General features: G+C 45.3%; 2 protein-coding genes and 1 long non-coding RNA gene across 5 annotated transcripts; all 3 read left to right on the top strand.

The window, feature by feature from the left end:
• Nucleotides 1-2,940: 2,940 nt before the first annotated feature.
• Nucleotides 2,941-7,000, top strand: LOC109405522 (uncharacterized). 3 transcript variants are annotated; one of them, XM_062845363.1, is made up of 3 exons: nt 2,941-3,268; nt 3,337-3,430; nt 3,492-7,000. In XM_062845363.1, exon 3 carries the CDS (start codon nt 4,709-4,711, stop codon nt 6,998-7,000), a length of 2,292 nt encoding a protein of 763 aa, XP_062701347.1. In that variant the 5' UTR covers nt 2,941-3,268; nt 3,337-3,430; nt 3,492-4,708. The 3 variants fall into 3 exon arrangements, with proteins under 3 accessions (XP_062701347.1, XP_062701346.1, XP_062701348.1); XM_062845362.1 differs by having other exon boundaries at nt 2,941-3,686; nt 3,749-3,844; nt 3,900-7,000; XM_062845364.1 differs by having other exon boundaries at nt 2,941-3,435.
• A 4,654-nt stretch (nt 7,001-11,654) lies between these two features.
• On the top strand, nt 11,655-13,766 carry LOC109418395 (uncharacterized). The gene is made up of 3 exons (XR_009996523.1): nt 11,655-12,723; nt 12,786-12,881; nt 12,937-13,766. It is a non-coding gene; the product is annotated as an uncharacterized LOC109418395 (long non-coding RNA).
• Nucleotides 13,767-14,245: 479 nt separating this feature from the next.
• On the top strand, nt 14,246-16,714 carry LOC109401108 (uncharacterized). Its single transcript, XM_029861555.2, has 4 exons — nt 14,246-14,401; nt 14,491-14,615; nt 14,704-15,262; nt 16,578-16,714. Exons 1-3 carry the CDS (start codon nt 14,311-14,313, stop codon nt 15,247-15,249), a joined length of 762 nt encoding a protein of 253 aa, XP_029717415.2. The 5' UTR covers nt 14,246-14,310; the 3' UTR covers nt 15,250-15,262; nt 16,578-16,714.
• The last annotated feature ends 2,963 nt before the right edge of the window (nt 16,715-19,677 follow it).

Here is a 19,677-nt window from a genome sequence, read left to right as displayed (position 1 = left end):
GCACCGATTCACGTGAAATTTTGTAGGTGAAATGAACACATCTTAAGATGTTATTAGGCCAAATTTGAACAATTTTAATGTATCTATTGCAGAGTTACAACTGTATTTTTTTGTCCCGATTATTGCGGATGCAGGCTTTAAATCAGCACAATTTCCCGCGCTCACAAACCCCATATGCATATTTTGAATTTAACCAAACCACCCATGAAAAGCTGGAAAAAATAGTCCGAGTAGTAACCGTTACGTAATGTCAAAGGCATAGGAAAATGTATCTTGGCAACCGCGGTTTACTCTACCTCCAAACCAAGGAACAATTCAAAGTTATAAATAAGCATACATATCGAATTATTGCTGGTTTATAACATTCTCAGCTGAACAAATCCGAATGCTGAAGCGTAACAAAAATTAACTTTTGGCTGTCTCAAGAGCAAACTTATGTGTTTCTGACAAATTTTGGGCCGCCAAATCCAAATCCAGGCTCAGATTTGCTCCAGCACGTCACAATTTTGAGTTATACCTCAATTTATAGGGCAAAATATGCGGTTTTGGGCTTTTTTTTTTTGACTACAAGCCAATAAGCATGGAAATATTTTTTTAAACAATCACAAGGTAAATTGGTCAATCAACATCAAAATTAACGACTCATGCAAAATATTTCATTTTACCAAATCGAATTTGATAGTTTTAAGCGATTTATGTTGGTTAAAATACACAAAAATAAAAACAAAAAAAAAAGATTTATGTTGGGTACCATATTTCCCATACAAGTCACACTACAAAAGTTGCATGAAAGTTTACATACTCACATAAAATGCTTAAATCTATCAAATTTGATTTCGTGAAACAAAATATTTTGCATGAATCGTTAATTTAGATGTTTATTGATCAATTTACCTTTTGAATGCTTAAAAAAATATTTCCATGCTTAATGGCTAGCTGTCAAAAAAGCCCAAAATCGTATATTTTGCCCAATAAATTGAGGTATAGCTCAAAATTGTGTCGTGCTGGAGCAAATCTGAGCCAAGATTCGGATTCAGCGGCCCATTATCTGTCAGAGACACATAAGTTTGTCTTGAGACAAAAAAAATGTTGCGCTGTGTAATAAGCTATCATTTCAGCTGCTATTTACATTGTAAATAAGCCAAAATGCAACATTTGGCACGTACAGTCGAGACTCTTATAAGATCACTGGTCGGGGGGCGCAATAGGAATCCGCTTAATAGGAGACTAAGAGCTTATGGGATTTCGGCATTTTGGGGGTGTGGCCTATTATCTCGGGTGTGTTAAGAGTTAACGCAATACTTTCTTCGGCAAAGTTTTAGGGCTTGATAAGATCTACCATTTAGAACTTTGGTTCATATGATTAGTTGGCAATTTGGCCGCTAGAGGGACCATCAACAATTTGATGTTAAATTGCACTACGGGAGCCATATCAGGTTGTCAAGCAAACGTTACGATATGCGACAGCTCAAGACCCTGATAATTTGGAAGGATAGTGTCTTCGGAAAAGTTGTTGGGTACGCCAATAACTTACTGACGATGAGTTGCGAAGTTCGAAATTCTTCCACTGGGCGGCGCTAGTGAGCAAGTAAAATTTCAAAACCTCATATCTCAGAATCCCGATAACTCAGGAAGATGGTGTCTTCGGCAAAGTTGATCAGTATGACATGAACTTACATAAAAATAAACACTTGTTTCGCAATTCTGCCACTAGGCGGCGCTACTGAACATGCCAATTTTAGAAATCTCATAGCTCAGAATCCTGATAACTTAGAAAGTTGGTGTCTTTGGCAAAGTTGATCAGAATGACATAAACTTACATAAAAATAAACACTTGTTTTAAAATTCTGCCACTAGGAGGCGCTAGTGAATTTGCAAATTTTAGAAATCTCATAGCTCAGAATTCTGATAACTTAGGAAGTTGGTGTTTTCGGCAAAGTTGATCAGTATGACATAAACTTACATAAAAATAAACATTTGTTTCGCAATTCTGCCACTAGGCGGCGTTCACCGGGTTTTTTCGTCTTTTATCGACTTTTTTGGCGGTTTTTCGGCTTTGCATGTTCACTAACGCCGCCTAGTGGCAGAATTGCGAAACAAGTGTTTATTTTTATGTAAGTTTATGTCATTCTGATCAACTTTGCCGAAGACACCAACTTTCTAAGTTATCAGAATTCTGAGCCATGAGATTTCTAAAATTGGTATGTTCACTAGCGCCACCTAGTGGCAGAATTGCGAAACAATTGTTTATTTTTATGTAAGTTTATGTCATACTGATCAACTTTGCAAAAGACACCATCTTTCTAAGTTATCGGGGGGAGCGACACTAGTTTTGCCAAGTCGAAAAACAGCCAAAAATATCGAAAAAAGACGAAAAAACCCGGTAAACGCCGCCTAGTGGCAGAATTGCGAAACAAGTGTTTATTTTTATGTAAGTTTATGTTATAATGATCAACTTTGCCGAAGGCACCAACTTTCTAAGTTATCAGGATTCTGAGCTATGAGATTTCTAAAACTTGCATGTTCACTAACGCCGCCTAGTGGCAGAATTGCGAAACAAGTGTTTATTTTTATGTAAGTTCATGTCACACTGATCAACTTTGCCGAAGACACCATCATCCTAAGTTATCGGGATTCTGAGATATGAGGTTTTGAAATTTTACTTGCTCACTAGCGCCGCCCAGTGGAGGAATTTCGAACTTCGCAACTCATCGTCAGTAAGTTATTGGCGTACCCAACAACTTTCCCGAAGACACTATCCTTCCAAATTATCAGGGTCTTGAGCTGTCGCATATCGTAACGTTTGCTTGACAACCTGATATGGCTCCCGTAGTGCAATTTAGCATCAAATTGTTGATGGTCCCTCTAGCGGCCAAATTGCCAACTAATCATATGAACCAAAGTTCTAAATGGTAGATCTTATCAAGCCCTAAAACTTGTTACGTTTAATCTGTGTCAATATAAGAAGCATCAGTTAGAAACACATAAGTCCCTCATAACGCAACTGTTATACAAATCGCCAAACAAAACATCTCATCCGTCCACCCCTCGGCACTACACGAAACGCAAGCAAACGCAAAAACACCAACACCGCCGCAGCGCGATTGCTTTTCCCGAGACTCTTCCGGTCGGCTTTGTCTTCGCTCATTCGTGTCAGCCGTAGCTAGTGCAGGGTGTCGAGACAGCAGCACCAAAGAAAATCGACACGGGAGCGGACCGATAACAGCAGAGCAAACATCGGGGGAAGAATTAATCCCGTTCAGGACAAGTGAGCACAATTAAACTCTGATTGCCAAGCCGATCAATAACTTATCAAAATCTGTCCAAACAAACCAGGTACATTTCGTGAGTCAGCGGTGTAGATCACGCGTTCGCCATTCCTCAATAGTGCGAGAAGGAACGTCCCGTGCGGTGTCATACCAGACGAAAGGTTGAGTAGGTCCCGAATGTGTGCACGAACACAAATAGCTAATTTCCGCAAATCTCCGCAGATCGGAAATCATCGAACGACCGCAAGAGTTCGTCCGCGGATAGCCATCTGAGGGGCGATTGCAATTGAGGAGGACAACGCGTGAGACGAGAACCTAACCTCCAAACGGAGGGCATTGAAGGTGCGGAAGACGACATCATTGTCGGAAGGCAGAATCCAGGACGGAGAAACGCGAGCGTTGGGGAAACCACATCGGGTAAGCTATGATCAGATCCATCACTAGCAGCACGAAGGTTTGAAACAACATTTTCATGATAGGCTTGCACCTGCATCGAACTAAGACGTCCGTCGGAGTGCCGACAAATCACGTCCGTGGAAGGAAGTCACAGAGCAACAACGAAAACCCCCAGTAGGGTAAGCGCACGAATGGCCAACCACACCTGAGCAGTCACTAATGTGAGATGGACAGGGGTTTTCTTTCTTTATAGAATCTCGGCGTAGAAAACGGGGCCCGAGGCATCGCTGGTGCAAATCTAGACCTCGTTCCGATCGAGCTGGCCGACAACCACGATCAGACTAGCAATACGCTAGGAAGGACGCGTCTGGAACCTGACGGAACCTGGCGGTCACGTACAGAGCAACCGAAGGTGCGGCGTGGTCGGGCTACGAGCATACGGTCCCCAACGAGCTCCGTAGGCGAGGCGGGCCAGGCCGTTCCAGTCGTGCGTAGTGAATGCTCAAGTCGAAGTTGGGTCTACCGGTGACCGTAACCACTTCAGTGCCTGTGCCCAACCGTAGACAGTCACGGGGGAACGTGACAAGAGGGACTCAGAACAGTCGGAAGGACGGTGCAATTCGTGGTATGGTGGTGCCGAGGTGCGTTGGCGGCGATATGTGAGTACGGAAAAGCAAAACATGTATACTGCCAAATTACAAATGTACAGTTAAGAGAGTAGGAGACAGGGCTAGTAGAATAGGGTCCCGGCAAAAGGGGCGACAAAATGTTGCGAGAATATATGTGTTAAGATGATGCGATTTGCGTTCACTTCATTTGTTGGTGCACATGCCTTTGTGTTTGGGTTTCGTTCCAATTGATTGCTTTGGCTAGCGGGGAAACTTCAACACTGGCGCCCAACGCAAAATCCCACACATTAAGCATTACCATACATCATATTTAGCGGTTTTTTTTTTCTTTGAAGATTTGTGGATAGTTAAGCTCACATTACAATTTGAGCACACTCAGTTGGTTTGGATTTGATTTAGATCAGTGGAATAAAAATGGATTTGACGCATTGGAGTAACGAGGAAATTGATTACGAACTAGCGCTTCGCTTCGTTGTCAACCTCGGGCCTTCAACTCACAGGAATAAAGTCCTGAAGTTGAAAGAACTGATGTCGCAGGAAGATGAGACTTCCATTCACAACTCGGAACATGTAATGAGCTCCAGTACAAATTTAGAAACCTGTCAAAACAAGATCGGGGAGCTAAGAAAGCTAGTCGATGAAGCGATCCTGATAAAGGACACTTTTGTCATTTCTCAACTACGTTCGCGACTTCTTCACTACGATGCCAGGCTGAAAATCATTCAGCCTCTCGTACCGTTCGTGAGTACAAAGGAAACATTGTGTGCTCTGGTCAAAGTGCTACTCAGTGAAGTGAACAGTGCGTTATTGCGCATCGGGAAGAGAAATGATCGAAGTGACAGTGCAGTGACAAATTTGACACCGTTCGAAGGGACAATGGAGGAGAGAGAAGACGTGCAACGCCACCTGGCATCGAAGCAAACAGATGCCGCATCCATGGAGGGGGCGTATTCTATCCAGGAGTTCACAAACAGCGGACAACACCAGAAGGATAACACACGCGTCTCAACGGCACAGAATACCAGCACAGGTGCAGTGCATAAAGAACAGCTGAGCAGCGTGAGCTGTACAGAAGGATTTCCACCGATGGCAATGGAGAACAACTTCCAACGAGCCAACAGCATGTTCGAGGATCACGAGCCACAGTTGTCAGCAACAAGTTCTCCCGTTGTGAGCGGTCGGGGCAGAGGACTAGTGCTAAGAGATCAACATGACCGACGAGACAACACCAGAGGTAGAGGAAGAGCGACCAACACTTCAGCGATAAACGACAGCCTAAATCGAAAAGACCAAATACACGACCAGACATTCCGGAATATCATCACCAACAATGCTAGCCTGTACGCAGATTTGGTAGAACGACTGGCACGGAGAGAGCAGCCTGTACGAACACAAACAAATGAGCGACCAGAAGACCGGAGAATGATGAAAGCAGTGCATAACTGGCCGTTCAAATTTCGGGGCGAGAAGGACACGACGTCTCTAAACATATTTTTGGATCGGGTTGAAACATTCGCCAAATCAGAAGGAATGAGCGATGCAACACTTCTTTCGTCAATCAAACATCTTCTTCAAGATGACGCCTTAGACTGGTACGCTCGCGCCATGACACAACAGTCTCTCCATTCATGGCAGGCCTTCAAGAAGGAGATAAGAAAGGAGTTCCTACCAGTTGGATATGCACAGATACTGCGACTGGAAGCCAGCTTCCGCTTCCAGGGCCAACAGGAATCCTTCGCCAAGTACTATCGAGACATCGCAGCACTATTTCGATTCATTTCACCACCTATGGCGGAGGAGGAAAAGTTTTTCATCGTCAAGAAAAACATGAATGCCGACTATGCGGCAATCGTAACAGCAGCAAGACCGATGAACCTGCAGGAGATGGTCGAAGTGTGCACAAGCTATGACGAAACCCGTATGCTTCTTAATCGGCAACGTAGAGTTCCTGTTCCACATAACTCGTTGTTGGAGCCCAACTTCGCTACTCCAGTCAGTCCAGCAAAACCATATCAGCAATCCCAACCGCCTCGATATTCCAGAGTAAACGCGGTGGAATCTATCGAGGGAAGCGAGAACTCATCGACAGACCAACACTCCACTTCGACGTTCGAGGAAGATGAAGCAGAATGGCAAAGCAAGATCGACCAGCTAATGCAACAGGTTAGTGCTTTAAAAGGTCAGTTCGAACGAAAGCCACTGAAACAGTCAAACAGCCAGGCTCAAAACCTTGGGCGGTCACTGGGGGCTCAACCAGTAACTCTGTCGCATCATTCTCGGACGCCATCCAACCAATATCAACAACGGTGGCAACTGGAGCAGCAGCAACAGGAAGATTGGCAACAAGACAGAACAAGAGCACAGCCGGCAAGTACACCAGCGTCCTCGTCCTCGCAATACCGGCAGGAAGCGCAGCACCAACAACCGTGGCACCAGACACAGCAGCATCCCGTATGGCAACAACGGCCGCATGCAAATCCAAGCCCAGCACTACAATTACAGACCAGACAGCAGCCAGGAAGTAGCGAGGCGCGGCCAGCCATGACCTGTTGGAACTGTGACGAGGAAGGACATCGCTTTATGGACTGTCCAAAACCACAAGCGATCCTATTTTGTTACCGTTGTGGCAGGAAAGGATATTCGCTACGCAGCTGTTTTACGTGCCGCACAGACGCGGGAAACCAGCAAGCGGGGAACCTACAATAGAGGGAACGGATTCTCCGCTCGTAATCGCCGAACCCTCAGAAAAGCAGATCATACTCCATCTAGATACAATCATCATCAATCCCGGACAAGACAATCGACCACACGCAGTCATCAGTGTTTTAGGGCGCGAGCTAACCGCGCTATTAGACAGCGGCGCAAATTGCTCCTTACTAGGAGGAAGAAGCACAAAAGTAGTAGAAGAACTGGGACTGCGGAAGGAACAGGTAAAAGGTGGCATAAGGACAGCGGACGGAACACACCACCAGATCAACAACTACGTAAAACTTCCCGTGGCCTACAATGACCGCCACGAAGCGCTACCAATGCTACTGGTCCCTTCCATACCGGACTGCATTATACTGGGCATGGATTTTTGGAATATGTTCGGAGTAAAGCCAATATGTTGTACAATGCAAGCGACGACAAGGAATGAGGAAAACGATCAGACAACAGAAGAACCGATGAAAGATCTCACACCAGAAGAACGCAGGTTGCTCAACGAGGTCGTGGCACGTTTTCCCAAGGCAGGCGATGGAACACTGGGTAGAACGAACATATACGAGCATCGTATAGATGTCGGAAACGCGGTGCCTAAGAAGCAAAGGTACTATCCAATGTCACAGTATGTAATGCAGGAAGTCAATCGCGAAATAGACAGGATGATCGCATTGGATGTGATTGAGGAAGCCGTTTTCTCGCCATGGAATAATCCCTTAGTAGCAGTGAAAAAGAAGACAGGTCAGTACCGTGTTTGTCTGGACGCGAGGCATCTGAACTCAGTAATGGTGAACGAAGGCTATCCGATTCCACAAATATCATCTATAATTGGAAATCTAGGTGGCTGTGCTTACATTTCAACGATTGATCTGAAGGACGCGTTTTGGCAACTCCCTCTTCATCGAAAGTCGAGGCCGCTCACGGCATTTACAGTACCCTCCAGAGGACACTTTCAATTTAAGGTTGTACCCTTTGGACTGTGCACGGCCAGCCAAGCATTAGCCAGAGTAATGACACACCTGTTTGCCGACATGGAGCCCTTTGTGTTCCATTACCTCGATGACATTGTCATATGCTCACGAACTTTCGAAGAACACTTAAAGGTATTGGAAGAAGTCGCCCGACGGCTACGCGCCGCGAACCTGACGATATCGGCAGAAAAGTCCAAATTCTGCAGAAAGGAAATCAAATATCTTGGTTATCTCCTCAATGAGAAAGGGTGGCAAGTGGACAATGAGAAAGTCGAGTGCATCGTACGATTCCCTGTGCCAGAGTCCAGGAGAGATGTGCAACGTTTCATAGGACTCTGTAACTGGTACAGAAGGTTTATCTTGGACTTTGCGAGAATAGCAGCACCGCTCACCGAGCTGACAAGAATCAAAACCAAGTTTCGGTGGACAAGCCAGGCAGAAGAAGCCTTCTTGAAGCTTAAATCGATGTTAGTCACAGCACCGGTTCTGATCATGCCGGACTACACGAAACCGTTTAGTGTTGCTTGCGATGCTAGCGACGTGGCCATCGGAGCAGTGCTCACGCAAGAGATAGATGGAGACGAACATCCGGTCTGCTACTTCTCCCAGAAGCTCTCCTCGTCGGAACGGAAGTACTCGGTAACGGAAAGAGAATGTCTGGCGGTGATAAGAGCAATTGAAAAGTTCAGAGGTTATATTGAAGGGGTAAAGTTCACGGTGTATTGTGATCACGCTGCGTTGAGTTATCTGAAATCACTAAAAAATCCCACTGCGCTGATGAGTCGGTGGTTGCTTCGACTAAACGCTTTTGACTTCGAGATCAGGTACCGGAAAGGGTCTATAAACGTCGTTCCGGACGCTCTTTCCAGGATCGTCAGCGAAGCAACGTTCTCGGTAGACGGCACAAAAGACACATGGTACACGAAAATGTTAGAACATGTGAGCAAGAAGCCGGACAGCCTGCCGGAGTTCCGAGTGGTGAACAACGAGTTGTATAAAAACTGCCGTAGTAAGGATGAAACCGGAGCAGTCACGCATCGATGGAGAAAAGCGGTGCCTCAAGAACAGCGAAAGGAAATCATGCAACGCTATCATGATGCACCAGCGGCAGCCCATCTGGGTATCCATAAGACATCGCAGAAAATCAAATCTCACTTCTACTGGCCGAAAATGCAAGACGACATCTATCACTACGTCCGTAACTGCGAGACCTGCAAAGCCAGCAAATCACCGAACACGACGCTGATGCCTCAGATGGGAGCGATGAAGCCAGCTAAGTTGCCATGGGAACTCATCTCGATCGATTTTGTGGGTCCGTTCACCCGCTCTAAGCAAGGAAACACGGTGATGCTCGTAATCGTCGACTGGGTGACAAAATATGTTATCATCCGAGCCATGCGTGCTGCCGATTCGACGAAAACGGTGGAGATTTTGGAGAACGACGTCTTTCTGAAGTTCTCGTATCCTCGCATCATTCTTTCGGATAATGGAAAACAGTTTCAGTCCGGCGTATTCCGTTCGATGCTAGCTCGCCACAAAATTCAACACATGAAGACAGCGTACTATTGTCCCATGGTGAACAATGCTGAGCGAGTCAACCGGGTGTTGGTTACATGCATTCGGGCACTCATCGATGAGGATCACCGGAACTGGGACGAACACTTGCCATCAATAACAGCAGCTATAAACAGCGCAAAACATGAAGCCACTGGGGTTAGTCCCCATTATGCCAACTTCGGCAGAGAGTTGGTGCTATTCACGGATCTATATCAGCTGCAGCACATGAACACGGAAAAAGATGCACAGCAATCGCACAATCGGCGGTTGGCGGGGATTCAGCGAATCCAGAAGTTCATCGTGCATCGCATCAAGGAGAATCACGAGAAGTCAAAGCAACGATATGATCTTCGCAAGCGCTCGGTGACGTACAAGGAAGGAGACATTGTATGGAGGCGCACGTTCGAGCTATCGTCGAAAGTGGACCATAGAAACCAAAAGCTCCAGCCTAAGTTCACACCGGCAGTCATCAGGAAAGTCTTAGGTGCCAACCTATACGAACTGGAAGATGTGACAACTGGTAAGATGGGCCAATACCACGCCAAGGACATTAAAACGGATTAATTGTTCAAGCTATGTCGGCAGACTAAGTCTGTTAACCATGAGCACCAAGCTCACAAAAATCCGTCGCCAAACGGGACAAATGGCCCACGTCAGGTGTGATGAGCAAAAACTTTGTTAAACTACCTCTCCACCTCGACTAGATCCAGCTATGAAGGCCACAACATGTTGCGGACAATCAGACTCCTACAAAGGACATTCAAACACGTGGAACGGAATTTCTTAAGGCATCTTCCATGTCGACCGCCGGCGAAGGAGTTTCGAACTCAGATGGTATTGATTGATGCTGCAAACACTGAGACACGGCAGACACCAGAGCACATCGAACCGATAGCCTACGTCAGGCAAGGGAGACTGGGACCCTGAAAACTATCGTGAGTAGGGAGGCTCCAGAGACCATTATGCAGTTATACAGTAAACTAGCAGCCTTCGGAAGGCACGGGAGATTGGGACCCCGAAAACCGCCGTGAGTAGGGAGGCTCCAAAGACCATTGGACAGAGTGCATCGAACCAACAGCCTACGTCAGGCAAGGGAGACTGGGACCCTGAAAACTATCGTGAGTAGGGAGGCTCCAGATACCAACAAAAGAGCGAGGAATAAGAGGGAGAGCATCAGAGCAGCAAGAACAGATGGAAATAGCGATTCATTTTCCCATCGCGCCAGGGAATGGATCGCGCGCCGCTCGCCGAACAAGACAAAAACACAGGCTGTAGACAACTCTTCAGTACGGCAGATCGTTTCCTGAATAGGAGGAGCTGAGGTCTCGGGTCGAGGGCCCAACAAGCCGGGTCGGCGGAGGTCGAAGCTTACGGCCACTATTCGGCGCAAGGGAGTATCGACTGTGCAGTGCGAAGGGTAAAGAACAGAAAGGAGATAACAGCGGTTTCCGGCAATGCAGTAAGTCACCGAAAGATATGCGAGAAAACGCCGAACACAGAATTCCGAATACAACGAATAAAACCGCCTGAAGCGACGGGGGAAAACAACCCGGAAATTCGAAAAATAGAACTCCAAGGACCGAATTGCGACATTCAGATGTACCGCACGAATCCGCCTACTTCAGGCGAGGGAGCTCGGAACCCTGATGTGTCAGAGGGAGACTCCAATGCGGAAATACATCGAAACGATCAAACTCAACTTATCGTCAGTATTCCACATCAATAGCATAATCAATCCATATCAGTTGTCTTTAGGGGGTCGTCATGAAATTCCTCTTGAAAGTAACGCGACCCGGGGCGCGGTAAAGCTCCTTACATGGGCTCATGGCGATTCTAGGGGAGCAAATGCCTCTTTTCTCTAGGCCAGACAACAAGATAAGACCAACCAAACTATCCCACTTACTAGAGCTTTTCGTTTTGTGTTTAATCCAATTAGTTTAGCCAAATAACCAGGGGGAGCGACACTAGTTTTGCCAAGCCAAAAAACCTCAAAAAAAGCTGAAAAAAGCCCAAAAAAGTCGCTAAAACCCGCAAAAGTTTTGCGGGTTTTACCGGGTTTTTTCGACTTTTTTCGGCTTTTTTTGGGGTTTTTCGGCTTGGCAAAACTAGTGTCGCTCCCCCCGCAAATAACTATTTAGGATTAAGTTGAATGTCTACCACGGTGGCGGATAGTCATGAGAAACAGGTTGAAAACGGTCAGAGACAATTTGCCAGAACACTGCTGGTATACTATCAAATTTGCCAGAACGCAGCTGGTACACTTTATAAGATTTGTGGTTTTGTGTTGTGTAGTATGTAGTACAGAAAATTTCATAGTTAGAGCTCGCCTCTAACGATAAGAATTCATGATAGGACCCGTCTCGGACCGACTTTGTGGGAAGTTGAAAGAATTTTTCGTGAGTCAACTAGTCTTCGACTCACGAAAAATTCTGCCGCTGTGGTAATGCTGTGTTACGTTTAATCTGTGTCAATATAAGAAGCATCAGTTAGAAACACATAAGTCCCTCATAACGCAACTGTTATACAAATCGCCAAACAAAACATCTCATCCGTCCACCCCTCGGCACTACACGAAACGCAAGCAAACGCAAAAACACCAACACCGCCGCAGCGCGATTGCTTTTCCCGAGACTCTTCCGGTCGGCTTTGTCTTCGCTCATTCGTGTCAGCCGTAGCTAGTGCAGGGTGTCGAGACAGCAGCACCAAAGAAAATCGACACGGGAGCGGACCGATAACAGCAGAGCAAACATCGGGGGAAGAATTAATCCCGTTCAGGACAAGTGAGCACAATTAAACTCTGATTGCCAAGCCGATCAATAACTTATCAAAATCTGTCCAAACAAACCAGGTACATTTCGTGAGTCAGCGGTGTAGATCACGCGTTCGCCATTCCTCAATAGTGCGAGAAGGAACGTCCCGTGCGGTGTCATACCAGACGAAAGGTTGAGTAGGTCCCGAATGTGTGCACGAACACAAATAGCTAATTTCCGCAAATCTCCGCAGATCGGAAATCATCGAACGACCGCAAGAGTTCGTCCGCGGATAGCCATCTGAGGGGCGATTGCAATTGAGGAGGACAACGCGTGAGACGAGAACCTAACCTCCAAACGGAGGGCATTGAAGGTGCGGAAGACGACATCATTGTCGGAAGGCAGAATCCAGGACGGAGAAACGCGAGCGTTGGGGAAACCACATCGGGTAAGCTATGATCAGATCCATCACTAGCAGCACGAAGGTTTGAAACAACATTTTCATGATAGGCTTGCACCTGCATCGAACTAAGACGTCCGTCGGAGTGCCGACAAATCACGTCCGTGGAAGGAAGTCACAGAGCAACAACGAAAACCCCCAGTAGGGTAAGCGCACGAATGGCCAACCACACCTGAGCAGTCACTAATGTGAGATGGACAGGGGTTTTCTTTCTTTATAGAATCTCGGCGTAGAAAACGGGGCCCGAGGCATCGCTGGTGCAAATCTAGACCTCGTTCCGATCGAGCTGGCCGACAACCACGATCAGACTAGCAATACGCTAGGAAGGACGCGTCTGGAACCTGACGGAACCTGGCGGTCACGTACAGAGCAACCGAAGGTGCGGCGTGGTCGGGCTACGAGCATACGGTCCCCAACGAGCTCCGTAGGCGAGGCGGGCCAGGCCGTTCCAGTCGTGCGTAGTGAATGCTCAAGTCGAAGTTGGGTCTACCGGTGACCGTAACCACTTCAGTGCCTGTGCCCAACCGTAGACAGTCACGGGGGAACGTGACAAGAGGGACTCAGAACAGTCGGAAGGACGGTGCAATTCGTGGTATGGTGGTGCCGAGGTGCGTTGGCGGCGATATGTGAGTACGGAAAAGCAAAACATGTATACTGCCAAATTACAAATGTACAGTTAAGAGAGTAGGAGACAGGGCTAGTAGAATAGGGTCCCGGCAAAAGGGGCGACAAAATGTTGCGAGAATATATGTGTTAAGATGATGCGATTTGCGTTCACTTCATTTGTTGGTGCACATGCCTTTGTGTTTGGGTTTCGTTCCAATTGATTGCTTTGGCTAGCGGGGAAACTTCAACAAACTTTGCTGAAGAAAGTATTGCGTTAACTCTTAACACACCCGAGATAATAGGCCACACCCCCAAAATGCCGAAATCCCATAAGCTCTTAGTCTCCTATAACGCTCACCCCTGTCTAGTAGGAGTTCGTTTAATAGGAGTCCGTTTAATAGGAATTCGTTTAGTAAGAGACTCGACTGTATGTGAACAGCAATTTAATTGCAAGCCTAACAAACGTCAGCAATTTTTGTTTGTTCGATTGCTCCTTACTAGCCTAATATAAGCTGAAGAATATCTTTTGTCTACGCATTAAAAAGCTTATGTCCCACAGTCTTCGATATCTGATTATTGTGGTTTACATAAGCTATTGTGGATACGTTGTGTTATATTACATACCCTATGTACTAGTACTAACTCTTCAAAGACTACCTAACAAAATAATCAACATATACAAAACATAAATGGCACTGACCCATCTTGCCACGTCCCACCCTACCAACGTACACGAAAAGAAAAGTAATGATTTAATTTATTTGTTTTGATTTTTACATTATATGCGACACCACCAAATATAATTCATAACACTACTGAATAACTTTTAAAACACATTTGTATTGAACATTATAAGTGTGTTTTTATAATTTATGGCACCTTCTAATGCAATGTATAAATTTATCCTAATGGTGAAAATGTATTAGTGCAAACTTATATTTTCAACTACATTTCGATTAGAAAGTCAAAATGGCGTCTGGAAACAACTCCCATGAGAGCCTTGCTGGCGTCATTATCGAAAAACTGCAACTCCCGGATCAAATATTGAAAATTCTCACAGGTAATTACATTTTTATATGAATCTAAATACAAATTGATCATATGATTGGTATAGACTCATTAATTTCTCTATTTTTGACAAATTTTCAGACAGCGGTATCGAATTGGAGCAGCTCACCAATATAAACAAAGACGGCCTGGCACAAATTATTGATCCACAAGAGTGGAATGTTGACGAAGTTTTTGCTCGTCTGACGCGCTGGAGGCAGGAACAGGTAAGAATCGGTAGCTGGTATCTAAAAGCACAAACCCGATTAACAGCGATAAAATTAAATACCTATATAACATAATCTGTTCTTTCAGGGCTTTCAACTACTGGGCTTTGAAGCCGTGGAGCTCAGCAGCGAATCACTGCCACCACCGAGTCCGCCGCTATCGCCGGCACCATCGTCAATCATCATCGAAGATTATCTTTCCGACGAGGGTACTGAAACGGATCCCAAAGTGATTCCGGCTACGAGTCCCAAAGTGACTCCGGAACCCATCATCGAAGCAGAAAAGCCAGCCGATTCCCCATCATCGAAACCCAGTCAGGAGGAAAAGTCGTCGGATGCCTCTGTTGTTGGCGAGGTTGTTCGCGACGTTGAGCGACACGAGCGGCACCCACTGAAAGAGGTGTGGAATGCTCCGGGAACGTCGTCGGCTGCTGTTGCCGCCCAGAGCAAGTATTTTACCCCGCAGCACATTGACCGGACAGGACATAAGAAAAAGAGGAGCTTCTGGGCCGCTCTCGACCGACAGCCAAAGGGAGCAGGTCCAAATTCTCACCGAGCATCACTGCAACGCTGGGAAAAGAGCCAAGGAAGAATGCTTGGCGGAATATGCGGAATGCATCGTGGCGCTTTTTAAATACGAGAAGGCTGTGAGTATTGGGTTTTGAAACAGTTCAACTGCTTTTTGTACAAAAACAATAGGGTATCGCGCCACTTGGGCGGTGGCTTTTATATTCGTCTGTTTTCCACTATAACTCAGTCAATTTTGAACCAATTGACTTGAAATGTTGTACACGGGTAGATGCTATATCTATCTCACCACATTGCAAACATTGTGTCAATTGATTCAAATTTGACTGAGTTATAGTGAAAAACAGACGAATATAGAAACCCTCGCCCAAGTGGCGCGATTCATTGATTACTAGTAAATTCCTACAGTATACGTCCATAAATTAGTCCTGTTCAACGACGTAGGTCGAAGTTGCTCCATCCTGCTCTAACATTGTCTATTATAGTTATGTTAGTTAGTATGTTACAGTAGACGTTCGATAACTGCAACATGTTTACGTTTCACTTAGCGAACGAAAATTCGATAACTGCAACGCCTGACAGTGTCAACAAGCCGTCAATTGACGTAAAATGAACGAAAAATTCATTCGACTGTTCATTAGGGCTAACATGGCGCACCATTTTGACGTTTGGCGGTGCGATAACTGCAAATTTGTTGCACTTACCGGACTTGCAGTTAGAAAGCATTGCAGTTAAACCGTTTGCACCGACCGAACGTCTACTGTAGTATGTTAGTTAGTTAACAGGACTATTATAGTACACAAAAATTGTCCATTTCGCCAATCCTCTCTCCCATATTATCACGTTTTTGTATGGGTTCGCTGAACGTGTTGTACGGGTCGTCACACATTGTTGAGCTCCCCTCCGCTCCGCACGAAACGTAACGTAAATTATTAACGTTTCCTAATGTCTGGTAAAAACGGTGCATAGTGAACACCACTAATTTCAATCGATTCGGGCAAATCGAGCATGTCAATCAAAAATAGTTCGACCTCAAACCCAGGTGGCTTACCCTTGCCGACACCCTTTCATGCCATTTCAGTAAATATTAATATATAATATATAATATATAATATATAATAAGTAGAAGTCTATGTAATTCCATTTGTTTGAATTCGTCTACTGCCGTGAATCGCATATCTGTCCCATTTGCATAGGAAATCCAGCAAAGATGGGACTGATATGCGATTCACGGTAGTCTAGTTCTTGAGAATATATGATTATTTAGAAATTTGGAATATTTAGTAGTATATACAGTACAGGGATTTGTTCCCATATTACGTAACACTAAAAGGGGACGGAGGGGGTCTACCGCTGTGTTACACTCCATTGAAAAATTCAAAATTTCCCATACTAAGATACACACACTGAATATTCTATTATAATTTGTTGTAGGGAACATACTACATCCCTCGCGCTGGTGGGAGGAAAAACCCCGGCGGCAAGCTGTATAACAAAATCGTCAACAGCAGGCAGAAAGCTGCTAAAAGGAAACTGCGCGAAGAAGCTCATCTGGCCATCAAGAAACCAGCTACGAGTCCGGAAACATCCGATGAGTCTGCTGTGAAAGCAGTTGAGTGGTTGAAATATAATAAACTGCCATGGACAACAGCATTGGATAAGTGGGAGCAAGCGTATCCTTTGAGAAAAAGCCAGCTTGGAAACAAGACCTTCGCTGATGAATTATTGAACCGACACTCCTCCGTGTATCAGGATCCCAAGTAACACAGCTTGCTATATAATAGTTTAAAATACACTTTTCGTACAAGCTCTGTTGTATTTTTCTTGTATTATTTACTTAGTTTTGAACACTTATATATTTAAAACAGCGCAAAAAATGGCGGCTTATAAAACATCTTTCAGGTTGTATAAGATGTTTTCCAATATACTTATAGTACTAATAATAGCGTTCCACCCAGCTTTCGTTCATTGATTAGCTCAAATTAAGTTATGTGTCAATAAAAAAAACTTGTTAAATACTTAAATGGTACAATTATTTTCATTGGTTGAAATTAAGTTATTTCAAAGTTATATAACTGATGCGCAACTTTTATATTACATATCATATGTTAAGGTTGTATTTAGGCTATTTGTAGGTCACACAACCTACGGATACCATTTATTAAACAAACTGATACGAATAGAAAATTTATTAATGCGTACGCTAAGTTGCAACCGCCAAAAAGTAAATGGGATGTTGTTGGCGTAAGAGTGTTCGGATTCTTCTAAGCTGCAACACCGATGATTTTGGTGGTTTGATGCGCTAAAAGCTAAGTAATTTATTAGTTATTTGGGTTCCATTAGTTTTCAACTTAACTTACAAATTTGGTCCACACTCCTAATTTGATAACCAACAGTTCCAAATCACTACTCTGACCAGCTAAACTGTAAGGATTCAAGGTTAACCTCTGAATTCACACTTCATATAAGTATCACTTACTTTATGGGTCCTAAACTGTCAATTTGCTGAATCATGCAGCTTTCTGGCGTTATCGGTGTAATGCAAATCTAATCAAATAGATATTTTCAGTATCAATTCGGAATTCAGTTATGTAATTCATGTCTTATGCAGTAGTACTTACAAAAAGGTATTTTTGGATAACACGAATTCAGTTTTAGTTTATACTAATCAATTAATAGTGTAATTTAATGGAAAAATCAATTATGGACTGCTTTAGGTATAGTCGACACATGACGGATTAGCTCTTGACCTCTACCGTTCGTACCAAAGTGTCATAAACACCTGTCATGACATCGGTCATTTATTGAAGCGACGCGTTTTTGCTAGATCGAGGGGTACAAAGAGCGACGGCAGTATCCTCCGTAACATCTCCCCGACCCGTAAGCTGTTCTGGCTCTCCTGGATCAGCCTTACCTCTCTGTACGTCCAACTTAGCCAACTTGGCAATCGGTCGTCGCATCAGTCCCGCAGCTGTCTGTATCGTTGCCTGGCGTATACGGCCATCACATCCTGGGATCACCTCAGCGATCCGTCCTCGTATCCACCCGTTGCGCACGTTGTCTTCTACGACGATTACTAAATCGCCTGTTTGGATGGGTGGCACCTCTTCGAAACACTTGGTACGACGAGTTAAATCTGGCAGGTATTCTCGAACCCATCTTCGCCAGAATGCGTCCACCATGACGCGACAGAGGTTCCATTGGTTTCTGCAAGCTTCAGTAGAATCTGTTAACGTTCTTGGAGATTGAACAACACCGTTGGAGCTCAGCAGCAGGAAATGATTTGGGGTTAACGCTTCCTGTTGTTCCTCTTCGAGCGGAATGAAAGTTAGTGGCCTCGAGTTCACTATACCTTCTGCTTCTGCTGCCAGCGTTGCTAATGTTTCTTCATTGGGAACTCTAGCTGTGTACATCGCCGCTAGAGCTGTCTTCACAGATCTCACTAACCGTTCCCACGCGCCGCCCATATGCGGGGCTGCGGGCGGGTTGAAGATCCACTTGGTCTTCGCGTTGGTGAAAGTTTCGGCGAGCTCATGGTCTATTGCGCACTTTTGTCGTTGTAGTTCGTTACTGGACCCGACAAAGTTGGTTCCCCGATCGCTGTAGATTTCTACAGGCGCACCCCTCCGTGCTATAAATCTGCGGAAGGCCATCTTGCAGGACTCAGTGGTGAGCGAGTGTACGACCTCCAGATGGATAGCACGGACGGTGAGACACGTAAACAAAGCTATCCATCTTTTAACGCTGCTTCGATTTACGCGAACGGCTACCGGTCCAAAGTAGTCAACTCCGACATACAAAAAAGGTCGTTCGAAAGCCTTCAATCTAGCTCCCGGTAGCGGAGCCATCCGTGGAATTGCTGGCACAGCTAATTTCAACTTACACCATGTACACTTCTTTTTTTGTTTGCGTATCGCCGTTCGTAGATTAGGTGCATGAAAACGCTGTCTCACCTCATTCACGACGGTTTCTCCATTCCCGTGAAGATATTTTCGGTGATACCACTCGATCAACAGCTCAGTTACCGGATGATCTTTTGGCAAAATAATAGGGTAACGGGTGTCGAAAGAAGCAAAAGTGGCTGCAGCTATTCGACTCTCCATGCGTATTACCCCGGCGTCGTCTATGAACGGCGACAGCTTACGAATTTTGCTGCTTCGTTCCAAACTTCCGAAACTCCTATGCCCGCTGCGAGCTCTGGAAAGCATGACCACTTCGTCCGGATACACCTCGTTTTGCACCCATCGCCAAATAGTTGTCTCCGCGCTGGCCAGTTCGTCTTGGGTTAACGGTCCAAAAACCAGCGGAGTTTTCACCAATTTTCGTCTCAAGTTTTGTACAAAACGATGAACGTACGCCGTCGCACGCCACAAGCGTGTCCATTTCGAAAAACGTCTCCAATCCACATAGTGCTCAGCTATTGCTTCGCGGTGCACCAAGCAAGCACGGAGTTCTTCATTCGTTTGTTCGTTTTCCAGCTGGATATCCGTTGGCCAGTGTTCCTCTGACAGATACAGGAAGTCTGGGCCTCTAA

This window comes from Aedes albopictus, chromosome 1 (assembly GCF_035046485.1).
Source record: "Aedes albopictus strain Foshan chromosome 1, AalbF5, whole genome shotgun sequence".
In the NCBI taxonomy this organism is placed as follows: domain Eukaryota; kingdom Metazoa; phylum Arthropoda; class Insecta; order Diptera; family Culicidae; genus Aedes; species Aedes albopictus.
Note: the sequence above shows the minus strand (reverse complement) of the source record. Positions and strands in the feature narration are given on the sequence as shown.

Excerpts from the sequence above, each read along its gene's own strand:
- LOC109405522 (XM_062845363.1), top strand. The coding sequence starts at position 4,709 with ATGGATTTGACGCATTGGAGTAACGAGGAAATTGATTACGAACTAGCG.
- LOC109401108 (XM_029861555.2), top strand. The coding sequence starts at position 14,311 with ATGGCGTCTGGAAACAACTCCCATGAGAGCCTTGCTGGCGTCATTATC. Across the intron at positions 14,402-14,490 it reads AATATTGAAAATTCTCACAG|ACAGCGGTATCGAATTGGAG; the intron begins GTAATTACATTT and ends ACAAATTTTCAG. Across the intron at positions 14,616-14,703 it reads CGCGCTGGAGGCAGGAACAG|GGCTTTCAACTACTGGGCTT; the intron begins GTAAGAATCGGT and ends CTGTTCTTTCAG.